Here is a 20292-nt window from a genome sequence, read left to right as displayed (position 1 = left end):
CGCTACGACTCGCGAGACCTGCAAGAAGAAACCAAAGCAAACCCAAAACCCAATCGCTCCCGTGACGGTCAGGATTGATGAGAGGAAGGCCGGGGTCGGGACGTTGTTTTCGTTGTCGAAGAGTGTCCCCGGCGCCGAAAAATCTCTGAAATTAAGAGGGTCGTCGGAGAAAGAGGAGCGACCACTGAAGTTTTCTCTGATGCTGATGAAGAAGGAGATTGAGGAGGATTTCATGAATTTGAGGAGGAGACCCTTTTCCCTTGTCAGTGGTTGTCGGAGGTTAGTGCTGATTGCTAAAGGTTCCTAATGAAGCTGAGACTGGCAAGGTATGCACAATTCTTTTATAAAGTTTTCATTTTGATGTTGGCTGCGGAGGATGCATATGAAGCTCTGATGAGGGATTTCATGAATGGATGGAATTGGTGGTGTATCTTCATGTACTTTGATTTTCCCGGTGCACCCTCTATTAAACAGACTTCTGCATCCATTTGTCCTGACGTTGATATTCGTGCAAGAACGCTGACATCCGTGAACGCATATATTGAAGGGTAAAATAGGAATTGGGAGGTGTAGGGAGTCGTGTGTGGTGGTGGAGGGAGTAACTCTCCTCTGTATATATAGGTTTCAGAGTGGGCTTGTTGGCCCAATAGTGGCCCAATAGCCCATAAGTATGCTTTATTTTGTTGATCATATTGAGTTTGTGCCAATGATTCTAATATGTTTGTGACCGAATGATCTGTTACCAATGAGGAGCATTGGTAAATTTAAAGATAAATGATTTTGATGCTGCTGCAAGAAGATATATTGTTATAGTTTGTTTTAAAAGCACTTTGTAGATTATAAATGTATTAGGAAAAGCCTTAAACATGTAATACTTAGAAAAATTCGTATTTCTAGAACTGCTACGCATTTAATCGATTATTAGAAGCTATAATCGATTATCCTGAGCTTTTCTGAAAACCTTGTTGGTCTGGAATAATCGATTATTACTCCAAATAAATCGATTATCACTGGTTCTGATGAGAACTGCCAAAGTCTCTGGAATAATCGATTATTCCTCAGGATAATCGATTATCACTTTTTGAAAAACCCTGTAACGGACTCAAATAATCGATTATCACTAACAATAATCGATTATCTGTGGCAGTTATAATTCATCTCTGCGAATTCAGAATAGTTGGCTATATAAGTTAGTTCCAAAACTCTTAGTAATATAACTCTGAGCTTTTTGAGAATACAGTTTGTCTGAGGAAGTTCTAAAAAGCTAGTTCAAGTGCTTTGCCTGGTCTCGTGAATAGGAGAAGCTCGCGTTTCGTGTGTCGATAGTCGGAGCGGTTCTCTTCGAGTTGGCAAGGTGGTCATCTTCCGGTTCGTTCGTCGAAGGAAGGTTTTATCTCTCTGTTTTTTATTCACTCTTATTGTAATTGGTGAAACTGATTTTAGTGAAAACGTTAATCACTTTTTATAGTGATTAACAACTGGACGTAGATTCTTTTGAATCGAACCAGGATAAAAATCCAGTGTATCAATTTTTCTACTCCCTACTCTCTTTATTATTTTATGCACATCAACTGTTTGATAAATTTTCTCTAAGAAAATTGTTTTTCTAAAACGGACCATCGAAACTTGATTTGTGATCGTAACACGCTTTACGAATATTCTATTCCGCTGCGCGACTCTATAACGGTACCGATTGTTCCAACATGATCATCTACGGGGATGGGCCCTAATCGGTCAACGTTGCCTCCAAGATCCTAGGAAATACTCATTCTGATGAGGGTTGACCGATTGATCATGCAAAAAATGTGTTGACCGGGAGGTTTATATGGTACACTAACAAAGGGTGCTTTTTCATCATAAAATTTCCCACTTTAATATTTTTATTTTATCATTTAAATTTTACTTTTTGCAAAATTAAATTTTAAAATATATATATATATATATATATATATATATATATATATATATATATATATAAAAGATAGATTTTACCTTGAAAACTTGAAATATGAATTACACTAACTTAATTTTTAAATCTTCTACTAAAATATTGGTTATTTTATTTAATAAAGGCTTAAATGCTTAGTCCGTCCCCATGTTAAGAGGTGAATTTTTGTTTAGTATCCGATTTTAAAATTGAATCTATTGAGTCCTAAAGTTGTAAAAATTGTATAAATAAAGTCTCATCCGTTAAGTTGGTAGGAACGATGTTAATTTCAGCTTACATGGCTGCGTTTTTTTTTTCTTTCTCATATGCTCTTCCTGCCATCTTTTTCGCTCTGTTTTCTATTTCTTTGAGTCCATCACAAAAAGTTACAAGTTAATATTGATGGTTAATTAATTATGAGTGAATTTAACATGTTAATCATATTGATTAGGATTATTTTATTATTTGTTAAATTAAAAAAATTATTTTGAAAATTATGCAAAAGTAAATTAGAAACATTTAACAAATTGTCAAATCCAATTGTAAATTATTGGTTGGCATTGAATATAATTAATTACCATTTACGTTTGGACCATTTAACATTTTGTCTTAAAATGAATGAAAAAATCACTGAAATACCTTTGGTGGGTATTACTTTCAAAGTTATGTTTTAGATATTTGTTAGTTATGTATAAAAGTTACCAAGTTAATAGTGATTGTTCATTAGTTATGAGTGATTTAACAGGATAATCTTATTATAAAGTTTTATAATATCGTATTATAAAGTTTTATAACGTATATCATTATTTTATTATTTGTTAAATTAATTTTTTTTTAATTAACTAATTAGCAGAGTGGAAGAAGAAAAAGAAAATGAAAAGTTTGAGTTTTTAAGATGAACTATACATTATTAGTGGGGAAGTTAGCGTTGTATAAAAGTTATTAAATAAATATCAAATTAAAAATTTTATTGATATATTTTTAAAAGCCGTAAAGGACATTATTGTGAAAATCTATGAAATGTAAACTATTAACGAAAGTTTTTTTTAAAGAGATATAAGTAGAATTGTAAGTAAAAACCATTATTTTTTAAAATCCTCCATATCTCTCAGACTTTCCTCTTGTTTTAGGTGCATTTTAGAAGGTATAGGAAGTAGGGACAGTTGAGCAGAGCAACCGATAGAGGTAATTTTATGTTGAAGATCTCCAAAATTTGTTTGATTGATATATATATATATATATATATATATATATATATATATATATATATATATATATATATATATATATATATATATATATATGCTTGGTTTGCAGTGAAATTGAGATGATAGTGTGCAAATTTGGTGGATAACTCTGTGCTTGTAAGTTTTGATGAATTGAATTGTGTTTGCGTGGTTGAAAAATCTGATATGGTGAAAAGGGTTGTGAGAATAGAGGCTTTGTAGGATTGGATTCAGGTTTTATTTTTAGAGATTTGGTTTTTATATTTCTCATTTTTTTTTAAGTGATCATCCGAGTTTTTTCGATAAAGTAGTTTTTTTTTTAAATTTATTCAATTTAGTCATTTTCACTAACGACATTTAAATTGCTAACCACGAGTCCATTTAAGAAAAATGGAATAAACTGTCATGTATCTCGTCACGTCATCATCATCTTTCCAAATTAAAAATCCTAATTTTCCTTCCATCATCGTGCTGTGCGTCACACTCAGGCCACCATCTTCTCCATGTCGCTAGACCACTCTGAGTTTCGCCGTTAGCAACCGCACATGTCACCACGAATCAATTAGGAAACCCAATCTACATAAGAAACTCTCCACTACAACGAATCAGTCCCAAACCGCGAGCCCAAATCGTTATGCACCATGAGAACTACCATAAACATCTCACCATCTTGATCTTCTTCATCGCAAACTAGAGAACTCCACCTTCACGAACCTGCAAAGTTAACCCCAAAAATCACAGAATCACTGAACCTGCATAAAACCCACAATTCCCAAATCTCCTTCGAACATCAATCCTAGTTCGGTGCAACAATCACGAACCTTTTTGAACCAAACCTTAACTTGCGCAAATCACATTCAACCCCCAAATCGAAACAAAGATCCCCCATCGCAATAGGTTGCACAACCTTCATCATCTTTCTCGTGCACCGTCATCAATACAAATCACAAAAACCTAATTCGCGAAATCGTGCCTCCTCCATGAAAACCTGTAAAATCCCAAATCGCATCACTGAACTTATTACCTCCATTAATGACGCGAAACCATCTACAAGGAGCGAAACTCCTAAATCACTTTCCATTAAATCACAAAAACCTATAGAAATCAAAATCAACCACAACATATAGAAATTATGGTTTTTTATTTGGGGAAGATAGTGATGGCATGGTGAGATGATGATGTGAGTCAGCCACTGTGAACACTATTGCGTGATAGCCCATTCCGATTTTTTTACATAGACTCTATGTCGTTAGCGATTTAGATGTCGTTAGCGAAAATAACCAAATTGAATAAATTTTACAAAAAAAAAAATGACCATTTTTAAAGGCCGAATAAACTCGATAATCACTTTGAACAAAAGTGACGAATATAAAGACTAAAATAAGTATTATGCCTAAACTTTATTTCCAACTAAAGTTGGAAACTTTAGGATGTGAGAAATTTACCAATTGAAGTCAATTGTGCATTGCTGATGAAAATCATAGACAATGAATATTTGAGATGGCATTGGGTGTTGGCTTCGAGAGCCAAAGTTAAAGAGCTTTCGGTGATTTGGTCGTTGGGCGCAAAGGGTCATCATTGGTACTACTTTTACAATGAGTTCCAGAGGTCCCTAGCTTTAGGTGCTCTTTACTTAAATTGGGCACTCATGTTCCACTAAACTCCAAGAGTCCTACCAAGGGTCCCATCACTGGGCAAGGGTGGAGCACCGATGGACGCCCACTTGACAATGAGCCCTTATTTTAGAAGTGTTGGACGCCTTCTCCAAATCACTTGGCACCACTCCTCTTTTATGTGTTGCTGTGTATATTTGTGGTATTTCATGAAGTTTTACTGGTTGTTCTTGAACATGGATATTTTAGATGAATTTATTATGAATCAAGGTAGTACAGGGTGTATTGGTGTTAAGTGCAAAGGTGAGATTATTTTTATTCTACTAGTAATTTGAGTTAAATAGACAAGAATTTATAGTGGTGAGAATCGAAGAAAGTTGTTATCAAGAGTGATGATGTTAATCACATTCAGTAGAAATATTGAATTTTCCCTGACTCAATGGATTGAGAAAGTTGTCTATACTATAACTCTTGAGAGGAGTAGACAGGTGCAAAATCTTATAGCGTTAACCAATATATCGATGCTTCAAAGGTTGAGTCTTTTGAATGATTTTATATGTTGTATCGAATAAATTTTGGATATATTGTATTCTAGACTATATTATTGAAAATCAAATTATATGAATATTCTTTTTTATTTAAAACTTATAAGTTTTATTTGGCTTACCTTGGTTTTTATTGAAGAAGGACAATGTTGAGATTACGTGGAAATGCTAAAATATAAAAGCATGTTGTGATGTAAAAGGTAAAGGGGGACTGTACCTAATATCCTTGATATTTTGTAATTTCTAATGGTAGTAATTTTGAACCGCTACATATGACTTCGTGGATAAAGTTCAAAAAAACTAAAAGAAAAAAAAAAGAGTAATTTTTAGTGCCTTGATCTTAAGCAACATTGTACAGTAAATTCCTTCTTTCACGATAAGCAAAAAGAATTTGCAACTATATACAAAATTGCATTTTGTGGAAAAATAACCATCTTTAGAATTTCTTGTTCTCAATAATTGAATGAATAACAAATTAAAAAAAAAATAGTGACATTTCATTTCATTGCACAATTCAGAGAAAGATCATGACTATGCACAAAAGAATTTGCAACTATATATTGAGTTGCCAATGTACAAAATTGAATATTGTGGAGTGAACGAATTATGGAAAATGAAAGCATTATTTCACTTCATATGAGAAAATGGCCATTGGAAGCTTAGTTGAGATAGGAGGAGCAGGGATTCATGTCATTCCATGACAACAAGCATTTCATCTTCTTAGGTTGATGTTGGGGTATGTGAATCTTGGGTTCTCTAGGTATTGTTGGATGCTTCATTGACCTTTCATGCATAAAGAATCATAATGAGAAAAAAATGAAATGACACATTTTACAGAAAACATGTTCTACCAGCATAAAGAATCATAGTGAAAAAAAAAAATGAAGTGACAGAAAACATGTTCTAACTGTCATACCTCCTTGGAACAAAAGGTCTATCAAAATAAGGCATTGGTTGAGCCTTTGGAACCAGTTCCTTCCTCAACCTCTTTATTTCTTCTTCTTCTGACATCTATACACATGGGAATGAAGTATTTTAGATGATGGAAGAAAACATGGTAACTTGGTGCATGTCTTTTATCATGAAAACATGTTTTAGAAAGATGATAGACAGTGTTACCTTCTGTTGTCTTTCCCTTTCCAGCTTCAGTTGTTCTATGAAGTTAAATTTTTCTACCACCTACAATCAAACAAATGATTCATTTTTGGTTGCGTTTTCAACAATCATCCATTTTTTTCTCAAACGAAAGAGTTGAGTGGCTCAAACTGAACTTGGCAGTTAAAATCATGCATGAAGTAGTGGCTTCTACAACCACAGAAAATTACACTTTATAATGCACATACCTAAAGAAACTACCTAGTAATAACAATAAAGTAAAAGAAAAAAAAATGGATGAAAGAGGCACCTGTTGGTCAAATTCAGCACGATCAATTGCCCGAATATCACTATGGAGCTTTAGGTCAATAGGCCTTGTTCTCTCTTTAACTATAGGTTTTAACAAGCACTGCGAAAAATGGCACCAACAGAGTGGCGTTAAGCTCAGAAATCCATTAATATGACAAGCATTGTAATAAGAGGAATCGAAGGTAAATATGACATTAAGCTAAGTAATGAATTACAACTGGCAAGTAAATATAGCACGGTAACAAGTGACCAAAATAGTGACACTTCAAGCCAATTAATTCATCACAACTACCAAGAAAGCATGACTAGCACAGTGACACCAGAAGAATGACATTAAAACCTATATATTCCACTACCAATTAACAAGTAAACATGACAAGCTCTGTACGCAAGTGACATCATAAGAGTGATACTGAGCTCATTAATTCATTACAATTAGCAAGTACACATGAATATCACTGTAATAAGAATCACAACCACCCAAACAAAGGATTTCAATGAAAAGATCACCTCACCTCAGGTTCATCTGTTGTCCAAGGAAGACCTTGTGCAATTGGTATCCTCATTTTTTCTTCTTCAGCCATCATCTTTTGTTCTTTCTTAATCAATTCTTCTTCTTTCACCTTACCCCTTTGCTACAGTATCATTGCATCACAAATGTTACTCTCCAAACTCCAGAGTTATTAAAGAGTTGAAAACAAAAAAGAAAAAAACATTATAATAAATCAAATCAATCAACACAAAAATGTTACCTCTGTTCTTAGCTTAAATGGTTTTTGCTTAGTAACTTTTTGCTTTTCCTTCCTCTTCCACTTACTCCCTCCAAAAGTGCCACATGAATCCAAACTCTACAAAAATCGAATCATTAAAATTCAAAAATTGAATTAGTGAGCAATTTAACATTCTTCACTTAATCATATAATAAAAACAGCTTCTGAAGTCTTACATTTCTCCGGCTCCTTCTATCCCCAGTAGACACACTGCAACACCACCAAATGCACAATAATGCACAAATCAACAAAAAACATCACAATAGCAAATGACACAAATGAAGAAAAGTTATTTGAAACCTTAATCTAAGGACAAAAACTTAGGTACAGTTCCTTAAATGTGTTTATTGCAGTTCTACAATCAGAATTAAAGCAAATTTTTATAATGATGATGATTAACAAAGTGCAACTCTAATTTTGACAGGATAACTTTTGTCCCTAAGCTAACCACAAATCCATGCACCAGAAGACACCTCGAAACTACATCTAAGTTTTACCCTTAATCTAATCAAGTAGAGCCAAAAGTCAAACCTTGCAACGCTATTATCCCATGAGGAAGAAACTGAAATCCCTTGATCCAAGCCAAGGTTCTCGGACGTCAAAACCAAATCAGAAGTACAATGAAACGAAGAAGAATCAGAAACAGAAGCATCGGCCACTGCAACTGTCTTATGATGTTCTTCAAATTGCAACAGAGGCAAAGTCCAATTCATCATTTTGCCCTTATTATCTTTCCTTTCATGATGATCATCCTCCTTGTGATTGTTTTCCTCCGAACCTTTGGGTTCAGTGAGAAGCTTCTCAAAGGCCTTAACTAAATGCATAACCTTCCCAAATCCATCTTTAGCAACACTCTTACTCTTCCCCGCTTCTTCCAATAACCTATTCCTCTCCCTCCTTCGTTTATTGAATCCCTCATCTTCTTTTTCTTTATCTTCTACTGCTTCACTTTTCCTTCCCTCAATTTCAATTGCATTCACACTCTCACACTCTGTTTTTGCTTCTTCTTCAACATCTTCATCAACATCATCACAAAACTTATTCTCTTTGAGGAAAAACTCTTCTTGAGAAGCCCTAAGGGTCTGATACGCCACGCAAACGCACTTCGCGCCACCTTTATGTTTGCACTTGCACAGCACACTGTCGTTTCGAAGACCTTTTTGATCCTTCTTCTTGGCCACCACGAACTTCCTCTGCCGGATCCTGTTCTGCGGCGATTGTACAATTGGGTTGGTGGTGTTTGATTTGGAGGATCTCAAAGCAGGGGACTTTGAAGGAGGGCTTCGAAGGTGAGAAACATTAGGGTTCGCATTCTCTGAGTTTCTTGAGGGTTTCTTTGAAGGTGTGGTGACTGTTTTTGATTGGTGGGTGGTGTTGGTGGGTAGTTCCATTTGGAATCAAAATTGGGTTTGAGAATAGAGAGTAAAGAAGAAGAAAAATGGTGACAGAAACTGAAACAGAGTGAAAATTGTTAGTGCAGAAAATACAGAAAGGAAGGAAGGATTTTCATTGTAACGGCTAGTTTTGGTATGTGATTTGACATTTTTGTTTCCGTTAAGGGTTTTGACCGTTGTATTTGTTATTACCTTCAGTTCATTGCTCAGACTTCATTTATTTTTTCTTCTTTTTGATAGGTTGAAGATTATTAACATTTATTTTTGCTACTCAACACGAGATTTTGGTCTTTTTTTTTTATTAATTTAAGATTTTATATTTTAAAAAATTCCATAATTTTAACATTTTTTTATTATTTTGGGCATATATTTTTATTTTCGTTTTAATTATCCAAATTATCTCTAAATAATACCTTAAACTAAATATTAGGTTTAGAGTTTAATTGGATCAAAATAAAATAAAATAAATATAAGTATAATTGAAGAGTCATTTGAAAATTAACTAAAAATGAGGACTAAATAGAAAAATAAAATCTGAGATGAAATCACATATAAAAAAGAAAAAGAAATCACCAACACATATATGTATTTTACATAATAGTGTAAAAATTTACATAAATGGTTTTTTTTTTTTTTTTTTCAGGAAATGAGTTATTACTGTTGTGAGTTTTATGTTGAAGGATGTTTTCTCTTCATGTGATAATGTTCTTCCTATGTTGTGTTTTTTCTTTTAAGAATAAAATAAATATCTTTTTAAAGTAATTTTTATGAGTCACTCTTAAATATGATTTATTTGGTCAGATATTCTTTATTTTCATATCTTTGATTTTAATAAAGAGAGACCGAAAGGAAGAAATAAGGAATATAATTAATATTGACATAAATGAATTTACACCGGCTTTAAAAAAAAGATAAATAATTGTAAGAAACCTTTATAGTATACAAATCGAATAAATGTAAAATTAATGATAAACCCTTTATAGTAAAAACAATGTCAAGTAATTGATATAAATGGAGTCTAATATAATAATATAGATTGAATATATTTACTAGGTTTTTTTAAAACATAATTTAGGTTATTAACATTTTAATTAAATACGTGCAGGTATATTTAATTTGATTCTGTAGAGTAGAAAATTTGACTAAATTAAAACTAATTTTAAATTTCCAGGTAAAAAAAATAAAAAGGAATGCAATATGAATTGAGTAAATGCAGGTTTAAAAAATTACCTGGACTTTCAGAAAATTAATTAACATTTTAACAAAAATATATACATATATTTGTTTGCTACGATTTTGAAGAGTTGAAATTCTGAATTAACTAAAATTAATTTTAAAATATTCAGGGTGAAATTATGAACTAACAAACTTGGTAGAAAAAGAAAGTTTATTTAATTGAGTCATTGAGCTTAAATATTTTTTTAATAAAAAATGAAAGCAAATTCAAATAAATAAAAAATGAGTATAATGAAGATAAAGAACAACAAATGAGTCAAAGATGTAGTTCATGTTGAATTTTAGCTTATTCTTAAAAAATATTACTCGTTTTCATAATTAGTTAAGAAAATTAAAAATTTGGTGAGAAAAATTAAAAATCTCGTTAATTTTATCTAGAAATAAGTCATCCCAATGAAAGAGAAAAAAATAAGCCGGAAAAAATTATTCATCTTAACAACAATAATTTTAAAAACTGAAATATAAAATTAATGTTAATTTTAAAAATGTTATCCTATATGTGCGGAGTTGGTAAGACACTAATCTACATCCCTAGTTTCTGCGTAAAAAGTTAAAACTTAAATTGATTTTAATTCAAAATTGGGAATGCCAATTATATTTGAAACTCAAAGATTATACAACTATTCAAGTTGAGTGATAATTTAGACTTTTTAATTATCTAATAAAAAATTATTATATAATAAATTTTTTTATTGATTTGGTTTAGTTTAAACTTTGATAATGGAAAGTAATTTAGTAGTTTAAAGTTGTTCATGTGAAATATAGTCTTGGATTAATGTAGAAATCCTAGTATTTCCTCTTATTGAAACATGCCACAACTAAAAAAAGTCACTCATTTATTTCTTGAATGCGATTAGATCCAAAGTTGAAAAAGGTTGAATTATGTGAGTAACTATTTCTTTCATATGATTGATTTTTAAATGGAATTTACAATCCTTCACCATTACATCCAAAAAATGTCAACCCTTTTAATTATTAATTTTTGTGGTAAGATGACCCATAATCTATTTAGCATTTAAGTTATGTTTAGATTTTAATTAGCAGCCATCTTCCAATTCCATTAAGAATTATTTTAGACTTTCTTTCTTCAGAACTACTTAAAAACAAAATTCACTCAAACATTAGTTTACTTAAAAGTTACAATGAATTGTTATTTTTTTAGTTCCAAATTAGTTTAACACAAGTTAATTTCTAACCACATTTAATTCAAAAGGCATGAGTCCTTTCCTAATTCAAGTTTGTGAGAGTGTTTGTAAAAGAAAATTGTTCTAATAATAACAATCACAAAAGGATTGTGTGTTATGATCTTTAATTGATTAGAATGAATATTATTCTAAGATAGAGGTGAATATGTGTCATATAGCGAAATAGGAAAGAATCCAATAAAAAATACACCAACAAATGTTATGGTAGGAGCAACACTAGAGGGAAATACCACAGCTACATCACAAATATTTGAGTAAACTATGTAACAATATTATTGAATTTATTCAATCTAAAGGTCAATATTCCATTTTTTTAAAGACATATGGGTAATATAAGATTCAAAGATGTAGTTTATGCTGGTATATATATATATATATATATATATATATATATATATATATATATATATATATAAATTAATTTTGCAAAAATTTAAATTTGAATAGTAAAATAAAAAATATTAAACTGGGAAATTTTATGATGAAAACTTGCTTCTTTTTATTATATTGAGTCAAGCTAATAAAATTTAATAGTAAAGGAACCAAATTGAGAATAGAAAAATGATAACAGATGGATGAAAAAGAAATTGAAGAATAACAATGAAATGACATGAGAAAGAGAAAGAAGATGGAAATTTAAGCTTATCATAAATGAAATATGTAAAAGAAAGAAATTAGTATCTATGATTAATAGTTAACAATTCATAATGTTTGTAACCATTATGTGTAGTCTGTGAGAGCTTATTAGAACTTATAGGATGTTCTAAATAATGAGACTTGCTTATTTTAATATTAAAAGTTTAAATATATAAATAGAATTTTAATTAATGAATTTCATTATCTAGAAGAATATTATCTCTTTAAAATTTTTTCTTTAAGGACTCTTTATCATTTCTTTAAGCTTGTTCATCTATTTGAAGATTAAGGAGTGTCTAAGTGATCATTGAGGAAATGTCTTCAAGTTTATCCGATCAGTTTTTGCAAAAGAGTAAGTCAGTTTATCTTTTTCTCTAGTTTGTGTGTTTTCTCATGAATGTAAGTATTGTTCTATCACATGTGTCATTCGAGTCTTCTATATGATTCTATGTTGATCAGTAGTGCTAATAATATATCTTATCATGATTTTATGGTTTGTAGGGAGTAGATAGAGTCCCTTAAGCTAAGAGAGTCATTCTAGGTTCCATAGAACAGTTTGAGCTTTTAAAAGGTAAAAGAAATTAAATACCATTATTTTCAAGTTTTAATGTGATTAGAATTGTGCGTGCATATTTGATGGTTTGTGATTGACTTATATTATGGATTTTAGTTGATGGAATCATTGTTGATTAGGTCACAGTTTAAGAAGTTGCAGGTTCTTGGTATGGTGCTCAATGCTAGTTTTCACCATTGAATGACCAAAATGTGAATGGTCTGACACTGAACGGTGACATAGCATCGTTGAGTGCTAGTTATCACTGTAGGTCTAGAGCTATTTTCTATCTTTTGGTGCTGAGAGCTCTCTTTTGTGAGATCTTGTGTGCTGAGCATCAATTTGAGCGTCAATGTACTATTATGTGATTTTTTTTTATATTTGTTGATCTAAATTAGTTTCTATGGATGTTATGTATGTTTAGAGTGAAACTTGCAATGCCTTATGAGTTATATTATGACTATATCTATGTATGTATGTATCAAGTATGATGTGAAAAGAATTTCAAAGATAAATTCTTGTATGGTTTTAAGTTTTGCATGTATTGATGTAAGGATTTCGTATTGGAGGTAATCCTTACGCTTTAATAACTATTCAATCTCAAGTAAAGAAGGATGATGCATGTGGTGAAAGGAGCAAGAGGTCTTAGTTTAGGAACTTTACCTTTGCCTAAGGCGTTAACGAACTAATCTTTTATGTGTTAAGATGAAATTCATTGGCAATGACTCTACACAGCAGTAAAGGTCACCATAACTGCATAACCCGCTAGAGTTTGACCTCAATACATGTATCTGAATGGTTAAGTTTAAAGTTGATGATTGTATGCTTTAGGATTGTTTTATATACTTGTGTTTAAGTGTTAATATTCATAATGCAATTGTATGTATGTTTCTTTGGTAAATTAGCTTACCCTTTGTGTTTGTGGTATGTTTGTTTGCTTTCTTGTTTTCTATTATCACCTCAATGGTGTTAGCAGATGATATGTCTATAAAACATGTACAAAATGGTGATAACAGGGAGCATAAAGTAGGATTTCTGGTTTATGTGTATATGTATAGATATCTATATCAGTTTTTGTAAAACTCTAGTATTATATTTTAGTTTCAAGTGTAATAAAATTCATAATAGTATAAGATATTGTATATATATTTTGGTGTTAGTTATGTTTGAATAACTGTAATAACATCTTATATGTCTTTTTTAAGTTAATTGTTTCTTTTTTATTGGATATATAATGATTCCTATAATAGAGTTAATACTATTAAAATGAGATGTTACATAGTTAAATTTAAATTTAAAAAATAAATTGGGTAAAAAAAATTAAACTAAATGGTAGAAAAGTTGTTTTTTTGTTTTTCTTATAAACATATTAAAAATAAGATTATCTTGAAAAATGTAGAGAAAAAGTTATATTATTATACTTTTTTTTAATACATTGTTATGTTATAGATTTTAATAAATATAGTAAAAAAATTGAACTTAAATGTATCCCGATGATTTCCTTTAGTAATATAAAAGAAGTATTAACAACACATTCTTTTTCTCACAATTTTAATCTCATCGTATTGTTTAACTACTAATTATTAATATTGATTATATTTGTAGAAATACTGTGATTATGTATATAATTTGGTAGACTAGATACACTTGTAATAGTTTTTTTTTATAATTTAGTATTAATTTCTTTTATCATAAGTTAAACTTATTTCTATAGTAATAAATCATATGTATTTTAACATTTTTTTCTATCTATAATACTCAATGAGTTTTTAGGTAAAAACATGTTTAAATATGTTTAATTATATCTCATCTTATCCTTACAATAAGTAATGTATATATTATAATGAAATGATAGTATATATTAATAAAATATCCTTAGTAAAATGTAGTCAGTATATAGTTGATGTTAGATTTTTGCATGGTGAGAAAACTCTTAATTAGCTTTTTCTTTTTTTTTTGTTAGGTTTTACACAGTTTCTTAAGGCATAAAACAAATCATATATATCATAATTAATTTTTTCTTTTTTCAGCAATTTTATATATACATTTTGAGTGGTTGGTTGTTTCCTCTTTCTAGCTTTAAATGCACTTCACATTTTCTAACTTTTGAAGCAAAGTGCATCCTTCATTTTGAAGTTTGCATAGTGTGAAAAATCACACCATATATTTTAACCTAGATCTAGCTAAGTACACATGATAGTTCTGCTCTTATAATCCTCATCGATAATGATTATATTTTGAATTTGACTTTGATAATAATTTTCTTTTTAAAGAAAGTGAAGTTTTTGGAATGAAGTAAGAGTTCATTCAAAATACACCTTTAAATTTTCAAATTAAAAGCTCGGAAATTGGATTGTATATAACATGTTAACATAAACATGAAAAACAAAATTCAACTTCATGTTGAAAAAGATGGAGAAAAAAGCACTTTTAAATTAAGTAAACAATATTGAATCTTAGTTTTATTTTAAACAATGTAATTTTAGCATGTTAAAATTTGAAATGTAAACAGGTGTAGTAATATTTACAATTTTTTATTTTGCTTTATTGTGATTATTGTGCTTTTGATACACACCAGTCAAATAGTAGCTGCAAATTTAAAAAGTAATATGATAGTCATTTAAATTTGGAATTAGAAGAATAGAAAGAGAAATTGACAATTATATATATATATATATATATATATATATATTCTATTACAAGCAACAACTTCAATGTGTAAATAATTCTACTGCATCCAGTAGAATGTGGTCAACATTGTATTTTTCAATTCCTATATTAACTAATTAACTGTTCTTTGCCTTAAAAAACTAAGTACCTAAAGAGTTTAGTTCAGGTTGAGTGTTGATTGTTTAATTTCTATGGATAAAAAAAAACTATTTTTTCGAAGAAAAATAAAAAATTACAAATGTAAGTTTACACTGAAAGATGCAAATGAAAAAAATAAAAATAAAAAGAACACAAAAACCATGAATAGAGCTGAACTGGTCTAAATAGAAAAGTGTATCATTTAGCACAAAAAGAAAATGGAATACAAAATATAAAGCTTTTTTATAATCATCTTAAAATTAATACTAAAAGTATTTTCTAAGTAACTAACAGTAGATTACTATTTACCTGGTTGTATTCAGTTTTTATTTCACTAATAATTCACATAAACTCAACCAAAAACTGACTGTCAATAAATAGGAATTACATTAAACTAAAAATTATAAACAAAGTCTGAGTTTTGAATATTCTTATAAAACAGTGGTTGAAAATTTCTTCATTAAATATGACAATAACTTGACAGATTTTCTTGATTAGTAATAACATTTTGCACTAATAACATACTTAAGAAAACTCAGCTAAATACTAAGTTATGAAAGACTTAACATTTTATATTCATAGGATGAAGAAGGTGATTGTGACATGGACAAGGTCGTTGAAGTTGACGCAGAAACTGAGACACACGAAAAAGGTTGAATCGTGCCAAGATGTTCATCAGCACTTCTGTGAATTCGCTCATATATCCCAACATTGCCCTTGCTTTTACTCTAGAAGGATACCCCACCAGAATACCATAGAAAGCTTCTCTGCACCAAACACGTCACTCTCACAGAGAAAGCTTGTCCCTTTTGGTAATAACAGCTACCCAACCAAGATTTGTTTACAGTATATATAATCTCTGTAGGCACTTCTTCCACATAAGCTTCTCAGGAGGTTCATTCATCTCTGCAGGTGAAGTTTACTTGACACCTCATTTCCTGATTTAAGTTCAGGGTTTTCTCAAAGTTTAGATCTTTCTCTACTCTTGTAGCATGTTTTGAGCTGAATCATTGTGGGTGTATATTTGGTGTTAACAATTGTGATGGGGTGTGGTTAGTTCTTGCTGGTTGGTGAGTTTGATTCTGATTTGTGTGAGTGTGTAGATCTTTCGCCATTTTCTCTTCTTGTATGTTAAGTTGTTCAATTTTATGCTTGATTCAATGCTGTCGTGGAATTTGTCTTGAACCTCTTTGGCCTTGGATCTACTGTAATCAGTGGTTGAGGAATTAATAGAAATATCAAACATTTATTTTTCTATACCTAGTGCAAGATCTGCTGATAGTACTTTCTTAAGATGTGTCTCTGAGTGGTCAACCCATAGTCGTGTGGAAGTTTGTCATCAAATCATCTTCTCCTGGATGAATCTGTTAGATCAGGATATTTTTAGTGTCTTCTCTGAGTTTTTTGCTGTATGATCAGAAGAAAATGAGTTGATTCCTATATTCTTCATGCCATTGTTGGCCCTTGATTCAGACAGAAATTTGATGTATGCTGTTATATTTTTCACTAACATGAATTAACTTCTGAAGACAAGCTATTGTGTCTTGTCACGTTGTCCTGTAATGTGGATATAATTGCAAATTATTTATCTATTGTGTTAATACATCCGCAAATGATTGGTATATACTGATGTCAAATTCATCAACAAAACTTCGATGCAGTTATTTCTATAGTGTTATTAGTGGTGTTTTCTATCAGAGTTGGAGTTTCACTTTGGTAATCTATGTTGACCTTTAAATAGAAAGTTTTATTAAGTAAATTACTGAGATGAAACTTTAATTCTAATTGAAAAACAACACTAAAAGCATCTGTTGAATACATTTATGTTTTGTCCGTTGGCTTGTATATACTGACACATTGAAGATTAGGTTGCTTAGAGAAGAAAAATGGTGAAGATTTGCTGCATTGGTGCTGGATATGTGGGAGGTCCTACAATGGCAGTCATTGCACTGAAGTGCCCCACCATTGAAGTTGCTGTTGTTGATATCTCTAAGTCCCGCATTGCAGCATGGAACAGTGACCACCTTCCTATCTACGAGCCAGGCCTTGATGATGTGGTGAAGCAATGTCGTGGCAAGAACCTTTTCTTTAGCACCGATGTTGAGAAACATGTCTACGAGGCTGACATAGTGTTTGTCTCCGTAAACACCCCGACAAAAACTCGTGGTCTTGGAGCAGGCAAGGCTGCAGATTTGACATACTGGGAGAGTGCAGCTCGCATGATTGCCGATGTCTCCAAGAGTGACAAAATTGTGGTAGAGAAATCCACTGTCCCTGTGAAAACTGCAGAGGCTATAGAGAAAATTTTGACTCACAATGGGAAGGGCATCAAGTTCCAAATCCTGTCAAACCCAGAATTCCTTGCCGAGGGAACTGCAATCAAAGATCTTTTCAACCCAGACAGGGTCCTGATCGGAGGAAGGGAGACCCCAGAAGGTGAAAAGGCCATTCAGACATTGAAAAGTGTTTATGCTCATTGGGTTCCTGAGGAAAGAATCCTCACCACAAACCTGTGGTCTGCTGAACTGTCCAAGCTTGCTGCTAATGCCTTCTTGGCGCAGAGAATTTCATCTGCGAATGCTATGTCAGCACTTTGTGAGGCCACTGGGGCAAATGTCACACAAGTCACATATGCAGTTGGCACTGACACAAGAATTGGCCCCAAGTTCCTGAATGCCAGTGTTGGTTTTGGTGGGTCATGCTTCCAGAAAGATATCTTGAACCTTGTGTACATCTGTGAGTGCAATGGCCTGCCAGAGGTGGCTGAGTACTGGAAGCAAGTGATCAAGATCAATGACTATCAGAAGAGCCGATTCGTGAACCGTGTGGTTTCCTCAATGTTCAACACAGTTGCAACCAAGAAGATTGCCATTCTGGGGTTTGCATTCAAGAAAGACACTGGGGACACAAGGGAGACACCAGCAATTGATGTGTGCAAGGGACTACTTGGTGACAAGGCACGCCTAAGCATATATGATCCGCAGGTGACTGAGGACCAAATTCAGAGGGATCTTTGGATGAACAAGTTTGATTGGGACCACCCCATTCACTTGCAGCCAACTAGTCCTACAACTGAGAAGAAAGTGAGTGTGGTTTGGGATGCATATGAGGCAACAAAGGATGCAGATGGTGTTTGCATTCTGACTGAGTGGGATGAGTTCAAGACTCTTGATTATCAGAAAGTGTACGACAACATGAGAAAACCAGCTTTTGTTTTTGATGGAAGGAACGTTGTGGATGTGGAGAAGCTACGTGAGATTGGTTTCATTGTCTACTCTATTGGGAAACCACTGGATCCATGGCTCAAGGACATGCCTGCTGTGGCATAAAATAATACACATCTCAAGGATTCACACATTCAGTTTGGTTCATTTTCTTATTGATACACCTTTTTGCGAACAATTTTTCTTTGCCATTTTTCACTTTCCCATATATTAGTTTCCATAAATGAGTATAAATTATGGGAAAGTAGGAGGCCATATGTTCTGTGTTTCTCTCTACTGCAATTCATTACTGTTTGACTGTTATGAATTTTTACAATGATTTTTCTTTTATTGTATTAGTATGGTGTTACTATCAGTTTCGTGAATGTTTTGGTCATTTTTCTATGTCAGAAAGTTGCTTTTAGGCTGTATTTTCACACAGCAGCAAAAAGTTATACTATTTCAATAATTCATTATATATATATATCTATCTCTGTGTGTGTGTTAAAAGGTAACTTTAGGATAATTAATTTCACTTAATGAAAAATAAGTTTTTATATAAGAAAGTGAGTACTTATATATGAAGGTGAAGAAAAACAAAAAGCTATTGAAAAAAATCATAAATTACAAATTTTAGTTGGATCTTCTTTTTGAGATATATAGATTGGAAATACTTATCACTTTTGATGTATGAATTATCTATATAAAATATCACGACACTGCTTAACCTTGAAATTTAATGTTTATGGATTTTTTTCTTGTATGTTATGAACCTTTTCATTTTCAATATATACCAAACTTTCAAATATTTCAATTTCTAACAATTTTTAATTAAATATATTTAAGAATAATTATGTTGTCTAATTAGAGTTGTAATATGAGTTTCTGAAAAATATTTGATGTTACAAAAATTTACAAACGAATGTTATTATAATAATAGGTTTTCACCCAAACGCCCTGTAAAAGAAAAAATAATAATAAATACGTAAATTTGAACATGAAATTAGAATTATTTTTATTCTAAATTTCAATATATTTTAGTTTTCAAATTTTAAAAATAAATAGTTATAATTCTATGGATCTAACAAAGTTAAATTTTTTTAGTGATTAAATGGTGTTACAGGTTAATATTATTTAAGTTAGAAGAATGTCATATAAACATCGTAAATATTAATTTAAAATTTCATTCATTTTACAGTAAGAAAGTTTAATATAAATGAGTTAGAAGAATTATATTTATTTACTTTTAAGTTTAATCTAAAGATTAAACTGTATCAAATTTTGGAAAAAATAAATTTTAATTTTACATAAAAATTTAAAATATATTTAACCAAAAGAAAATCTCACCATTACCATTAGCCACACTTGAAAAATAGATAACAAGCTTTGAAGTAAAGAATCCTATTAGTTTAATTGAAATAAATTTTTTATTGTCATCTAATCATGTCCTAATGTTTTTTGATAAAATTAACAATATTCAGGTATGAAAACTCAAGCTTCACTTTGATTATATTATATTATTTTATTTTATTAATTTAATATATTTTATTTTATCAACTTTTCAAGCCGACTTCTTCCAGACGGAATTACTAGAGGTCCAGTTCCTCCGAACTCGTAAAGAACGTTACTGACAAAACAGTACCATTTTCAATTTTTTAAAAATTGTGAACTGCCAAATCATAATAGGGAAACAAAAAGCCATGGATTTGAACAACTATCAAATAATGTAGAATGACTATTTTGAAAATTTCTTCTAAGGGTTTCTTTTCTCA

At 31.1% G+C, this 20292-nt stretch overlaps 2 protein-coding genes across 3 annotated transcripts; one reads left to right on the top strand and one right to left on the bottom strand.

Annotated features, from left to right (window-relative positions):
- Positions 1-5788: 5788 nt before the first annotated feature.
- On the bottom strand, positions 5789-9013 carry LOC108344971 (microtubule-destabilizing protein 60). Its single transcript, XM_017583516.2, has 8 exons — positions 8017-9013; positions 7662-7695; positions 7468-7563; positions 7231-7350; positions 6717-6815; positions 6431-6490; positions 6228-6322; positions 5789-6094 (listed from the first exon to the last, which is right to left on the bottom strand). Exons 1-8 carry the CDS (start codon positions 8874-8876, stop codon positions 5971-5973), a joined length of 1488 nt encoding a protein of 495 aa, XP_017439005.1. The 5' UTR covers positions 8877-9013; the 3' UTR covers positions 5789-5970.
- Positions 9014-16024: 7011 nt separating this feature from the next.
- Positions 16025-18879, top strand: LOC108345931 (UDP-glucose 6-dehydrogenase 1). Of its 2 annotated transcripts, none has more exons than XM_017584788.2 (2): positions 16025-16229; positions 17186-18879. In XM_017584788.2, the coding sequence occupies exon 2, from the start codon at positions 17204-17206 to the stop codon at positions 18644-18646; it is 1443 nt and encodes a 480-aa protein (XP_017440277.1). In that variant the 5' UTR covers positions 16025-16229; positions 17186-17203; the 3' UTR covers positions 18647-18879. The 2 variants fall into 2 exon arrangements, with proteins under 2 accessions (XP_017440277.1, XP_017440278.1); XM_017584789.2 differs by lacking the exon at positions 16025-16229 and adding an exon at positions 16242-16387.
- Positions 18880-20292: the final 1413 nt, after the last annotated feature.

The sequence above is a fragment of the Vigna angularis genome, chromosome 8 (genome assembly GCF_016808095.1).
Source record: "Vigna angularis cultivar LongXiaoDou No.4 chromosome 8, ASM1680809v1, whole genome shotgun sequence".
NCBI classification, from domain to species: Eukaryota; Viridiplantae; Streptophyta; class Magnoliopsida; order Fabales; family Fabaceae; genus Vigna; species Vigna angularis.
Note: the sequence above shows the minus strand (reverse complement) of the source record. Positions and strands in the feature narration are given on the sequence as shown.

What these genes read in the sequence shown, in the direction of transcription:
- LOC108344971 (XM_017583516.2), bottom strand. Translation starts at nt 8,876, where the DNA reads ATGGAACTACCCACCAACACCACCCACCAATCAAAAACAGTCACCACA. An exon ending in ATAGAAGGAGCCGGAGAAAT is followed by an intron (nt 7,564 to 7,661) that starts GTAAGACTTCAG and finishes CGATTTTTGTAG; the next exon opens with AGTTTGGATTCATGTGGCAC. An exon ending in CATTTAAGCTAAGAACAGAG is followed by an intron (nt 7,351 to 7,467) that starts GTAACATTTTTG and finishes ATGATACTGTAG; the next exon opens with CAAAGGGGTAAGGTGAAAGA.
- LOC108345931 (XM_017584788.2), top strand. Translation starts at nt 17,204, where the DNA reads ATGGTGAAGATTTGCTGCATTGGTGCTGGATATGTGGGAGGTCCTACA.